Genomic DNA, 13047 nt, shown 5'->3' with positions numbered 1-13047 from the left:
TAGACCATGGCACACAATCACAACGGAATACGTCAATGGAAACAAACCTTGGACCTCTGCTGTTGATAGTAACAGGGACTATTAAAGTTGCTCTTTTCCTACATGCACTTAGCCGAGGATTGCATCCAAATCTAAGCACGAGGAGTTTAATATTCATCAGGGGGTGTTCAAGTTTTGTACTTGTTTTGCTCCATCTTTGTTTGCTAAACCACTCACCTCTTCACCTAATCTCAACAAACTTTCTGAGCCTGATGTTGGCTCAGTGGTTAGGGCGGCGGCTTGGGATCCTAGGGTCCTGAGTTCAACCTGCTCAGGTCCGTCGGCTGCTGAATTTATACACCAGAGGGTTGATTCAGCCTGTCATCCTTCTGAGGTCGGCAAAATGAGTACCAGTTCCAGTGTGTGTACTGGTAGAGGGGCACTGCATCAGCGACACAGTCGCGCTTCAAGAAATGATAGCTACCCCGGCAGCTAAGCTGCCATACGACCACGCACACACACACACACACACACAACAAACTTTCTCACCAATCCCCACCCATAACTCCTCTCCCCATGCCCAATTTGCTTTATGCGAGTTTAGGGAAAGGTTTTTGAAATATTCATGAAATAAATCTCAAACGCAATGAAGAAATGTGATTTGTGTTCCACAGTGTTCAAGTGTATAATTACATTGAAATAAAATAAATATTTAAAAGGTCATAGAAAAAAAATTCCAGAAGTTTACCGCTGTTGATGCACCACCTTTTACACCACCTTATTTAACATGTTACATTCGTTCATCATGCTTGTTGTTTGTGCCCTTTATGACGCCCTTAAAAACAGTACGTTTCCTGTTTGGAATAGTTTTCAATTTTGTTTTACTGTCAGGTAGGCAGACAGTGTAAATTTTTTTTTTATCTCACTCCTCTCTGCATGCGTGATCGGGATGAATTCAGAACCAAAGTACTGCTAAACGACAGGTTCGCTTTCTGATTCATGTTCAAAATATAACATTCAATTGAAGTTAAATTGTTCCACAATCATAAACTGAAGTTTGTGGACAGAAGTGAACCAATTGCTTTATCCTGTTTTTCACATTGTGTGTGCAGGGTAATAATCCAGCTGTTGGGACCACACTCTGTGCAGAGCATTGGTGCTGCCTAAGCAGTCTCCTGGGATATTGAGCACAATCCTGGACGGGTTGCAACTCCGATACAGGATACCAGCAAGCTGGCACTCATTTTGCTGACCTCAAAAAGATGACAGGCAGAGTCAACCCCACCTCGTATTAATTGAACAGCCAAGCAGGGATTTGAACTCAGGATCCGAGGATCCCAAGCCCGCTTCCAAAACCATCAAGCCAACACCAGGCATCAGGGAGTAATAATGTAAATGCTATAAAATACATTTTCCATAAAAATACACATATCACAGCAAAAGGTGTATCACATGTAACCTTACCACAACAAAACAAAAGCTACTTCATAGTCACTTGGATAAAATCAACCACATAGAACTGCTTTCGTGTTACTTGAGCTCAATGAGGTAGGCCTGAGTGATTTTTCGAGCTGAGACCTCAAATACCTCACCGATGAGAATGACGGGGCGGGTCCTGCAGTTGTCAGTGAGTCGGTCGGGGATGACTACACTTTCACCTGGAGGGATGGTGAGTGTTGATGGCAAGGGTGCTGGGACGGCAGGGTGTAGTGCTGGTACAGCCATGACTCCTTCTGGATGTACAACATAGAGGAAGAAGATGAAGAACAATGCAGCAGCTCATTCACATTTCTAATTTACCATTGCATGCCCTCACTTTGTCTGCCTAGACATTAGCCCCTGCTATGTTTTGCAATACAAACAAGGAAGTGGATCAATTTATATCTGACAGTGCTGGACCACATTTTTAGTGGGCTTTATAGTTAAGGGCACTTATGGGTGATTGCGGATGTCCTTTACTAAAAACTCTAAAGGCATTTCTCATGGGATCTGATGAAACTGGATGAGAATTCTAAGATAAATGACTCGGCGACTTTTGCTTGAATGGCGCTACACCACGAACATACTTGATCAATCTCCACAAACCATAGATGGCTGTTGCAATTATTTCAGATACAGTCGGAAAATAAATGCCTTAAATGAACTTTACTGACAACCTGAACAAAGGGTAACCATCTCAAGTATATATGTGAGATACAGTATATCAAGTGACATAATTCTCCCCCCCCAAAAAAAAATTGGTTTAAATCTGTCTCTGTAATTATGGAGAATCTGCTCAACCTCAGGCTGAAGAAAAACATCTGATCTCATCCAAGCCTGCTCTGGTTGAGCCTGTCTGTGCAGGTTTTAAACATTATAGAGATATTGGCCATCAACGCCAGAGGAATTTGTAATGAGACTAACATTTATTGCTCGAGGGAATGCCAAGCTCAAATTAACACACACACTACCTGTCCAGCCTTTTCTTGAACGAAAGTTCATGATTTCAATATCTAGCTTTACAACATTGGGGATTGATGTGCTTTCCTTTCCTTAATTTTATTCACACAACAGGTTCATGAAGCAAAGTAGAAACAGGCGATTGTGGCGTATGAGTGGATCAAATTTTGGTGATCCTGAAATAATCATCTCAATTGACTGTCTAATTATTATATAATCAAATATTATTAAGACATTTAGAACCTTCCGTCCCCCTCCTCTTTCGCTGCCCTCACCATACATACACATTATCTGTTGGGACTTTGTGTCCACAATTTTAATCTCAACTCCCAAAGTTGCCTCTGCGATTATTAAAGATTTTAAACACCCAAACCTCCTCAAATTGCAGGTACTAATCGAAGTGTGTGGGGATCTGTCAAGTTACATTTTAAAGCGTTGTGTTGTTGTTGTTATACAAGAGCATAGACTTAATAATATTGTGATGTGGAAAACAAATGCATGAAATATTTTTATTATATGTGGTATATTATCATGGAGTACAGTAGTACTCCATATAGTGGGATGATATGGGGGAAAAAATGGCCACCCATTCAAATGTGTACACAATGATATGCTCATAAACTCTGAAAGAGTGAAGTCATAAGCATTTCAAAGCTATAACTTTTATTCTCCAGCATTTTCAAAACAACCAACACTTAAAAAGACACCAGAATACATCGCTAAAGTACCACAAGGAGAGGACACTAAAACTCCAACTTGTACTTCTTCTTCTGCTTCTTCCCCTCTCAAAACAATGGAAAACTGTAGCCCGACATAGTCCAATAACTGCTGAAGCCATGATGGTGATTCCAACGCGAGGAAGTTACTTTGTCTCTGGGCCAGTGCACGCAGTACAAAATTTAAAAATAAGTAAAAAATTAATTGTTTTATAATGAAAAGAAATCGAACGTAAAGGTGGATTCAACCAAACCAGGCCGGGATCGTGAGGGGGGAGATGTACAGTGGACAGAACCATTCCAAAAGTGATGCATATCCAAAGCATCCCCAAAATCAATTGAAACAAGTATCAAAATAAAACAATTTAACAACATCAATCAGCCTGGTGTTGGCTTCGTGGTTATGGTGGCTGGTTTGGGACTTTCAGGTCTTGAGTTCAAACCACTGTCAAGTGTTGAATTGTCAAAAGCATCACTTTTCTGTCACAAGTAATGAAACTTTGTTTAATATTAAATAACATTTTGAAATGTTTAATGACGGTATTATTATTATTATTATTATTATTACTAGTGCATGCCCGTAGGTGCGTGCCCGTATGTGCGTGGAAGTACGTGCGTGGAAGTACGTGCAAAAAAAAAAAAAAATTCAAACCACGAGCCAGAAACGACAACCACACAGGCCGTTCCTTCGCTCTCACGTGCCCGTACGTGCGTGCCCATACGTGCGTGGACGTACGTGCAAAACAAAAAAAAATTCAAACCACGAGCCAGAAACGACAACCACACAGGTCCGTTCCTTCACTCTCGTAAACAATGACTGGATTGGGGCATTGTGTTTATCTATAAATGCGCATAAGAAATCGAGAAATTATTGCATTACATTGTCATCACCATCCGGAAGTAGTGCGTGCCCGTACGGATTGTTCACATGCATTACACGAATTATCGCTTTCATTGAAGTAACAACTGCTGTGATACTTACACACAGAGTTAATTAAAATCAACTTTACCTCCCTGTCTTTGTTTGCCATGATATTCGCTGCCATTGACCATTGCCACTCCTACGCCACGGTAACGAAGGCACCGATCGATCCCCATCGTTACCGGCATGGCACGGTGACGTCATCGTCGGCAGGCCGCGCACCGGCCGATGCGAAGTTGTCCTCACTGTCCGGAAGTTCGCATATCTCAGTTACAATTATTCACAATTTAGTTTTAATGACCAATTATTCAATTAGCGCCATCGTATTTTGCCTTTTCGCAAGGAAAAACACAAAGAGAAGAGAAGAGAAAAAAAATAACGTACGTGCAAAAAAACCCCAAAAACTTTCAAACAACCACACAGGCCGTTCCTTCGCTCTCGTAAACGACGACTGGATTGAGGCATTGTCAGAGATGCCAACTTTTGGAAATCAGAATTAGGGAGGATTTTACAACCGACACCAAATAATGTGCGCGAAGCGCACATCTCGAGCGCGGAGCGCTCGACCCTTGCGGCGGGGTCCAGGGCCCGCCTTAGGGCCCTGGAAGCTCTGGGGTTCTAGACGCTCTCTAGTGCCCTCTGAGCCCTATTTTGGAGCATTTAACATGTTAAGAATTCCCACTTTTTGAACAAAAAAAGGGGAAAATTGTGCACTTTTTAATGTTACATGTATGTTAATATTAGTAAGTTAGGGGACAATCAAAGATTAACAAAAAGCACAAAAGAAGCAATATTTTTCTTACCTTACTGGCTGGTACTACTGCTGCTTGCTTTTTCCATGGCAGCTTTGCTGAGTGACAGCTGTGTGGCTCTTTTAGCCCTTCTGATTGTCTTTGCTGTATTCTCTCTGGTAGCAAGGGGTGCTATGAGCTAGTTTTTCAATTAAGAGAGCTTCCAGGGTTTTGACACTCAAATTGGGACGAAATTCAGTATGATTCTTCCGTACAAGACTGAGTGCCCGCTCACATGATGCGTTCGAATGAGGAATGACCAAGATTCCCTTCATCACTTTGCTCAAATTAGGATACTTCTTGGCACCAGTGCAGGGATCTGTGAGCTGTGAAATCCGATGCCACTGCTCATCCACTCTCACTGTCTCAGTAGCAATTGTAGCTATGGAGGCGTCTGCCTGGTAGTGAGCGAATTCCACTCTCAAGACTGTCTATGTCACTATCACCGCCACTGAACAGACAGGGGAATTTCTTGATGAAAAACTCCACACAGTCAAACCCCACTTCTTGGTGTAGCTTTAACATCCAGCACCTGAGCATGCTTGGCTAATTCATCATCTAGCGGCCAGGTTTTGAAGATGTAATTGCAGGCTTTCACATAATATGAGCGAACTGCACTGAAGAAACCTTGGATGTCTGACTCACTCAGAGTGAAGGTGGATTTCTTGAGACTCCTTTGTTCCGTTATATACAGTTTGGCATCGTTCCCAATCATGAGGTCCTCATCATTCTTCTGATGATTTCTGTCAGAGAAGGGTAAATTTACCAGAGGAACCGATGACACCGATGGTTTCAAAACCGTACGAAGATATCTTTCAGAAGACCATTCAATTCTCCGTGCAGGAGATGAATACAGGGTTCGTCTCTTTGGAGCAGAAGATTCCCCTTCTCAAAAAGCTTGTTAGCATATCGAAGGAAGAAACAATAGTTTTGTTTGTGGAGACAAGAACATCCTGTTGACACGTTTTCTCTAGATTCCTGCACAGTGTTTGAGGAAGATGCGCTTTTAGTTGTAGAACTCGTAGTACACTTAGCCGCAGGGCGATCACACTTGCGTTTACTGCCAGCAGAAGAGGTCAGACTCGTAGTACCAGATCCAATTTTACGTTTGAGGAGAGAGCTTGAGGTAGGTGCAGCCAAGGAAGAAGACCTCTGATCGAAGGTTTTGCTGAGCTTCTATCAAGTGATTTGGCAAAAGCAGAACTTAACTTGGGTCCTTCTTTGCCTGTAGATGGGACTATCACAGTCTTTCTCGACTCTGAAGGGATCTGCTTTGCAGATGAACGTGATGAAGGGCCGGTGATGCTACCTGCTCTCAGCATTGGTTTTGGTGCTGTCCCTGCTGTCTTCTTCGCAGCAGATACTGCAGTGGTAGTGGTGAATGCTGCTCCACTAGTGCTTGATCCTGCAGTGCCAGTACTGGCAGTAGATACAGTGCCGTCCTTCTTGCTCGTTGTTAGAGTCTTGGCTACAGTTGGTTGCATTTTTCTTCGTACTTCTTCTTTGAAGAAGAGGCGAAGTGGCTCCCACTGTTCAATCAGCCTGTCTAGGCACTGACCAAGGGACAGCCACCTTGTTGCGACATGCTTCAGAATCTTGTGTGTCGGGGCATCACAGAGTTCTTGCAGTGCTTTCACTCCTTTGACGCGTTTACTACTTTTGTCCAAGTAGTAGTAAATATCGATGAGAAAGTCATCTAATTCAATGGGTAAGGCCTGAGCAGCCTTCTTGGTCGTGTGCATCATATGGCAAGGGCATCCCATGATGTAGCACTCTGGATTTTGTTTGTGGATATAAGCAGCGACTCCTTTGTGCTTGCCCACCATGACAGAGGCATTATTATCAGCACAAAAGGAAACACAATTTCCCCACGGAATTTTCCTGTCACTGAACTCATGATCAAGCAGTTTGAAAATGTTTTCTCCAGTGGAATCTTGTTTGCACGCAGGCAAACTTAGCAAACCTTGCTTCACAATCCCAGCACTGTTGTCATAGTACGAAATCAGGACAGGATATAGCTGGGCCTCACCACTGTCATTGCTACCGTCTGTAGCTAGGCCAAATGGAGCTCGTCTAGCAATATCGGCAATAGATGAAGCAGTAACATTTGACAACTCACCAATTATTGCTGAAGTTTTTGTTCTTGCACATCCATACTTTGAAGCAACTTTTGAATCTGGAAACATCTTTTGAAATAGAGGTCCAGCATGATCTGAGACTGATATGGGCAAGTTATGTTCCACAATAAATCCACTAAAGAGAAGTTCCGCTCGGGTAACATCCTCTTCCTCGCTTGTCCCTTGTTTGGTGAAATAATTCAGAAGTGTACCGGCATTTCGTCCTCGAAGATCTCTCCTTTGCAATGTCTGTGTGCCGTTTGCTTCCAACGTGCTTCCGAATATCATCGCGACCTCCGTGCTCAACTGAAATATCAACGCTGCATACTGTACAATACGCATGATGAATTCCTCTTTCAGTCTTTCAAATACACGGGTATTGGAGACTGTATTCTGGTCTTGTACTTCTGAGACCATTTCTTGGTCTTCATAAGCTTCTTTTCTGCCATTTCATAATCAACATCGAGGGCTTGAAGCATCGGTAACTTCGAAGTCGATGTTCCACAGCTGCAGCGCGACTCAGTAGAACTCTAGCGGCTGTTAAACACCGCACGGTAGTCGCGACCGCGGGCTGGTACGGGGCCCAGCTGCATGCAGTGAGCGTATCGCATGCATATACACTGTGCATACATACCGTATGCACTGTATTGCACACATACCGCATGCACTAAATCTCAGTGCATGATCGCATGTTTAGATCCAGACCCAATGTTTCGCTGCTCCTCATTTGAATTTGCAATTTTTAACGTACAATTTGGTAGCAGCGAACGTTATGGAGTTACCACATGCTATACGTAGCAGACGATGCTTTTCATTCAATTCTCATACTAGTACATTCTGATTAGTGAACAGTGCAAAAATATCAAAATTTCGGGAGGATAAGGATAGTGATCGTAAGGGCGGGAGTTTGGGTGAATTTTCGGAAGCCTCCCGATGAAATCGGGAGGGTTGGCATTGCTGCATTGTATTTATCTATAAATGCGCATAAGAAATCGAGAAATTATTAGAATACACTAAGTCATCACAATCCGGAAATCCGTACGTTGTAACCCGTAATGGGGAACGTGGCTGAGGTACTCTCCCCATCGGCCTCGTCTACGCAGCAACGTGTCCTGTCATTGGTTTGAAATATAAATGGCCGCAGCAACGTGTCTCGTCATTGGTTGGTAAATAAACGGCCGTAACTTGGGAAGCGCTTGTCCGATTAAAATCAAACCTTGAAAAGGCACATACTCAGGTCCCCAGCAATATATCTGGCAAGTTTCAATTAGATCGGACCAGTGGTTGTCGAGAAACAGCGGTCACACACACACACACACACACACACACACACACACACACACACACATACACACACACACACACACACACACACACACACACACACACACACACACACACACACACACACACAGACACACACACAGAGACACACACACACACACACAGAGACACACACACAGGGACACACACACACGGACACACACACACACAGAGACACACACACACACATACACACACACACACACACATACACACACACACACACACACACACACACACACATTGCTGGAATTATAGATAGATTATCGTCTTATTGTTTGGCTCTCGACAATGAAGAGTGAAGCATTTTCTGTGAAGCAGTGAAGCATTTTTTTCTCCGATCACAACTCTGTCGTGTTTGCCTGATCAGTCAGGCCTAAGTCACATTTTCCACGGCGGCCGTGGGGTCTCCAAAATCTACGGCCATTAGCAATTATACGGCGGCCGCAGTATTTCCACGGTCACACAATGTAGCAGTTTATTTTTCGGGGAGCTGCACGGCGTATTTATAAATTGTGGAGACCGAAAACGTGAGGTTGCTTTACGGTCTTTGATTTGATGTTGCACGGTGACCTGAAGAGGGCCCTGCGGCGGCCATAGAATTTTCAAGGCAGACGCAAGGCAACCGCAGGGGGGCCCTAAGCCGAACGTGCGGCCAGATGGATGGTAACGAATGGGTTAATTTTTTTTTTACCAGTTTTTATTTTCGGCTTGTCGAATTTCTACGGCGAACGTAGAAATGAAAAAAGTTATAACTCTGCGTTATAATTCCATGGCGACCCCTGCGGCCTGTAAAAGATAGCCATACGGCGTAGGGCCACCCTGAGGCCACCGCAGAAACTCTATGGCCGCCGCACGTTTCTGTCAATTCAGAGGGTGTACGGCCGCCGTATCCTTGCCGTAGAGCAAATGTGACTTAGTAGGTCATGTGGAGGTGGGTCGGTTCGTTCAGTTTCGTTGTGCAGATCACCAATCTTAACGAAATTCACCCTGTACATTCATGAGAACACACCATTGAAATTCCTACTTGTTTCCATATGCACAAGTTGACACACCAACAGTTATTACCATTTGAAATTACCGCCGTGAAGTGGGTGTGGCGTGCTTGTAATCGCAGAGGAAACGACCAGGAAACAACAAATCAAGATGGCGGTGCCCATGGTTGTCGTGTGATTTCGAGTGATTTTTGGTTTTTGAACAACCAAATATGCATTGTTTCACACTTCGGCGGGGAGGATGATGAGAAAGTGACGCAATTCACGGATAAGAGCTGGCTTAAGGTATGTGAGTGTGCGAAGGCTTGATACGACGCCACAGATAGTGAAACTATCAACAAATGCCGTTTGCTGACTGATCAAATTATGAAACTGCTGCCAATGACTGATCCTCCTGCGGATGCCGGCTGTCACCGGTTCTGCTATGCGTCGTTTTGTAACAAGGATCATATAAAACGTACTGAAGCCAGGAAAAGGAAATCAGAAGCCAGCACTACTGCAGTTTCTGCTAGAGCCAGTGAGGTGGTGGGCGGACTCGAAGAAGAGGGGCACTCATACCACAAAATACGTAGAAAATCCCTCAGAACCTCTGTAGAGAGGGTGGCTGTCAAATCAGCTGGTGCACTGCCAAGAGTTTGTATCATATGGCAGAAAAAAGACAAATTCATCCGTGTCAAAGGAAAATCTCAACGTGATCAGTTGTCCCTGGCAGAAACACAGGATGGAGGAAAGCTGAGGGAAACTGCTGAGCAGAGGAGAGATGAACGTGATGTGAGAATAATGACAACTATAAAGGATAAAGACTGTGTGGCGCTGGTAGTTTGTTATCACCGTAAATGTTATTATGAGTATGTGAATGACACATACCACAGACAGAGTGAAAGTAAACTCCAAACTCAGAAAGTGAACTATGACTCAACATTTGACATTTTCTGTGATAAAGTAATCCAGGTAAGACTCATTGATGGAAAGCAATCCATACATATGAAGAAGTTGTGTGAGATGTTCAATGACCTACTCAGAGTATGCGAAGGTCAGGATAAGGCCAACTACCAGGCAACAAGACTGAAGAAAAGACTGCAGGAACGGTACCGAGACATGATTTTCTATCGTCCACCAAAAATGTCTGAGAGCGAAGTGGTGTACATGAAGGACATTGATATTGGTTCCATTGCTCAGGCTGCTGTTGTAGACAGTAGCTCAACAACAGAAACAGAGTCAACTAGAGGGGGAGCATTCGGTAGAGTGCAAAACCTCCGCCGCCAATACTGCTCGGTCACTCAAGTGAACCTGATATCCTATTCAATCAATTTGATGTCAACAGTGCTCACAGAGTTATAGTTTGCAACTTTCCCTTTTACTTTTAACTTTTACATACTCAATTCATTCGTCATAACTAGATTCCTTGAGACAGAAATTGATTTTACGTGGGTATATCCACCTGAAATTCCAAAATCAGCCGCAATTAAAATTTTGGCATGTTTTTTGTTGGAAATCACTTATAACATGTAGAAATGCAAAAAAAAAAAAATCGAAATTTTGTTGAAAAAAAAGTTGCAAGATTTTTTTTTTCTCTAACAATGCTTTTTTGTGGGGGGGGGGGTGGAAATCACTTAAAACATGTAGAAATACAAAAAAAATTCAAATCTTTTTTCAAAATGGCCGCCATAGCGGCCATATTGGATTTTGGACCAGGTCCAAAATGTAATGGCATGATGCTTGGACCAGACCTAACCCCCCCACCAAGTTTCGTCAAAATCCGTCGAGGAGTTTTTCCGTAATACTGTTCACAAACACAAACAAACAGAAAGGGGTGAAAACAGTAACCTCCGATCTTCGATGGCGGAGGTTAACTACAGAGGATGAAGCCAGCCAGGGTCCACAGCAGGGTGACACAGACCTCAATTTACATGTTCTATACTCGGGAGCACTCATGGTGAGGGATGACCTGAACAAACACCAAAGTGTGGACATTACATGGCCCTACTTGGAAATGGTGGAGCTAGCACTAGAGCTTATACGGGCAACTCGTACTTCGAACTGGCCGAAACACCTTGCGATCACGAGAGCGTCAATGCCCTGGTACTTTGCGTACGATCACCTAAACTATGCAATGTACTTACCCGTTTCCTGGCTGGAAATGGCCGGGCTCGAGCACTCCCACCCAGACACCTATCAAGCGTTCATGGACGGCAAATGGACTGCCCAACGGCATACTCATTATGCATTTAGTAGTGTTGCGTGTGATCAGATGATAGAGCAGACTTTAAATAGGGACAACAAGACCAGTGGAGGCATCATTGGTTACACTCAGAAAAGCACAGCTGTGAAGAAGTGGATCCTGTCCCAACCAGCACGTGCGGAAATCGCAAGGAAATATAAGTGCATGGCGCGTATCCACAACAAGCCCCGAACGAGAAAGGATTTGGATGTGTCGAGCTCGAAGAAGAACGAAGCAGTGGTGGTACAAGTGATGGACACAGTACTTCAAATGATTAACCCTTTCTCCAGCGCTCAGCTTGAACTCGTCAATATTAGTTCAGGTGTCATTGCACCGCCAGCCACTTCCACGGACTTGATGAACACGTATGTCAAGGGAGAGAATGCTGTCGTGCAATTCATGCATGATCGGCTTCTCTCGGGTGAGGTTCCATTCTTCAGTCCGATTTCGAAGGCCAAATTGGCAACTTTCTCGAAGGCGCGAGGCAAGTCGGCGACTCCCCACCAGCAGACGCTGAAGGTTGAAATTGCGAATGAACATCGTCTTTTCACACGACTGCTGTTGATTGGCGAGTAAAGCAATGTAACACTCCACGATCTGCTCGCAAACCCACTGGCAAACATATCTTTCCCGCTGGCATCCGGTGATGGTTCGATTGCTAAGACGGACAAAGCCAAACTCCGCAACCATATACTGAAACTGTGGCCCGATTGCCGTGTGGACGCTCGGCCTATCCAAGGTGCAGCAATTGTGGATGGAATGGCCGTTATTCAGGCGATAAAGGCTGGTTCACTGCAAAACACTTTCGGCAAACTGGAAGAGATGGTGCTGAACATTGTAGTGGCCAAAGCACGACATAACCAATCTTCGAGATTGGACGTGGTGTTTGATACTTACCCAAGTATCAGCATCAAGTGCCTGGAGCACGCCAGACGAGCGGGCAGGGCGGGCGATCTTCAGCTATGAACCATCTACAGACGTGATCAAGCCCTTCCAAAACAGTGGGCCAATTATCTCCTGAGCGGAGCCAAAAGGAGGCGTTGATAGAGTTCATCGTCGAATCGTGGACGAGAAACATCTCTCCATCAAAACTGGGTGGGATGCTGTTGTACGTCAGTCATGCCGGCAAATGTGAGAAAATCAAGGCATCGAATGGTGTCCTGACTGTGTCGTGTCGTCAGTACCTGAACTTGAATGTGACCATGATGAAGCTGACACGAAGCTCCTGCTACATGCCGCTCACGCGGGACAGAATGAAGAGTCGGTGCGCATAGAGAGTTTCGACACCGATGTGTTTGTGTTGGCATTGGCTCACTCGAAGTCGATTCGGGCGCGAAATTTCCATCTGGTCACAGGAAGTCCCAAGGACATTATCGTCGTTGACATTAGGAAGCTGAGTAATGCCTTGGAAAGTTCTGTCTGCGATGCATTGATAGGTATGCACAATTTCACGGGAAGTGATACCAACAGTGCATTCCATGGTAAGGGCAAAACAAGGCCATTCGACTTGATGATGAAGGGTCCCCATCTCATCACCTGTTTCG

The 13047-nt window shown here is 44.3% G+C and overlaps 1 protein-coding gene across 8 annotated transcripts in view; it reads right to left on the bottom strand.

Annotated features, from left to right (window-relative positions):
• GREB1L (GREB1 like retinoic acid receptor coactivator) overlaps positions 1-13047 on the bottom strand; it is a 326780-nt gene that overhangs the window by 75693 nt on the left and 238040 nt on the right. For 7 of the 8 annotated variants that reach the window (XR_015051156.1, XM_085854465.1, XM_085854467.1 and 4 more), the window contains one exon: positions 1572-1712. Coding sequence is in view for 7 of the 8 variants with exons in the window: in XM_085854465.1 (XP_085710591.1) it covers positions 1572-1712 (141 nt within the window). In the remaining variant the exon portion in view is untranslated. The remainder of the gene's footprint in view (positions 1-1571; positions 1713-13047) is intronic. The other variant, XM_085854466.1, reaches the window with a different exon arrangement.

Source organism: Eptatretus burgeri, chromosome 14 (genome assembly GCF_056783735.1).
Source record: "Eptatretus burgeri isolate ZD-2024b chromosome 14, Ebu_testis_v1, whole genome shotgun sequence".
Lineage (NCBI taxonomy): Eukaryota > Metazoa > Chordata > Myxini > Myxiniformes > Myxinidae > Eptatretus > Eptatretus burgeri.
The sequence above is the reverse complement of the archived record's forward strand: the minus strand, read 5'-3'. Positions and strand labels throughout refer to the sequence as shown.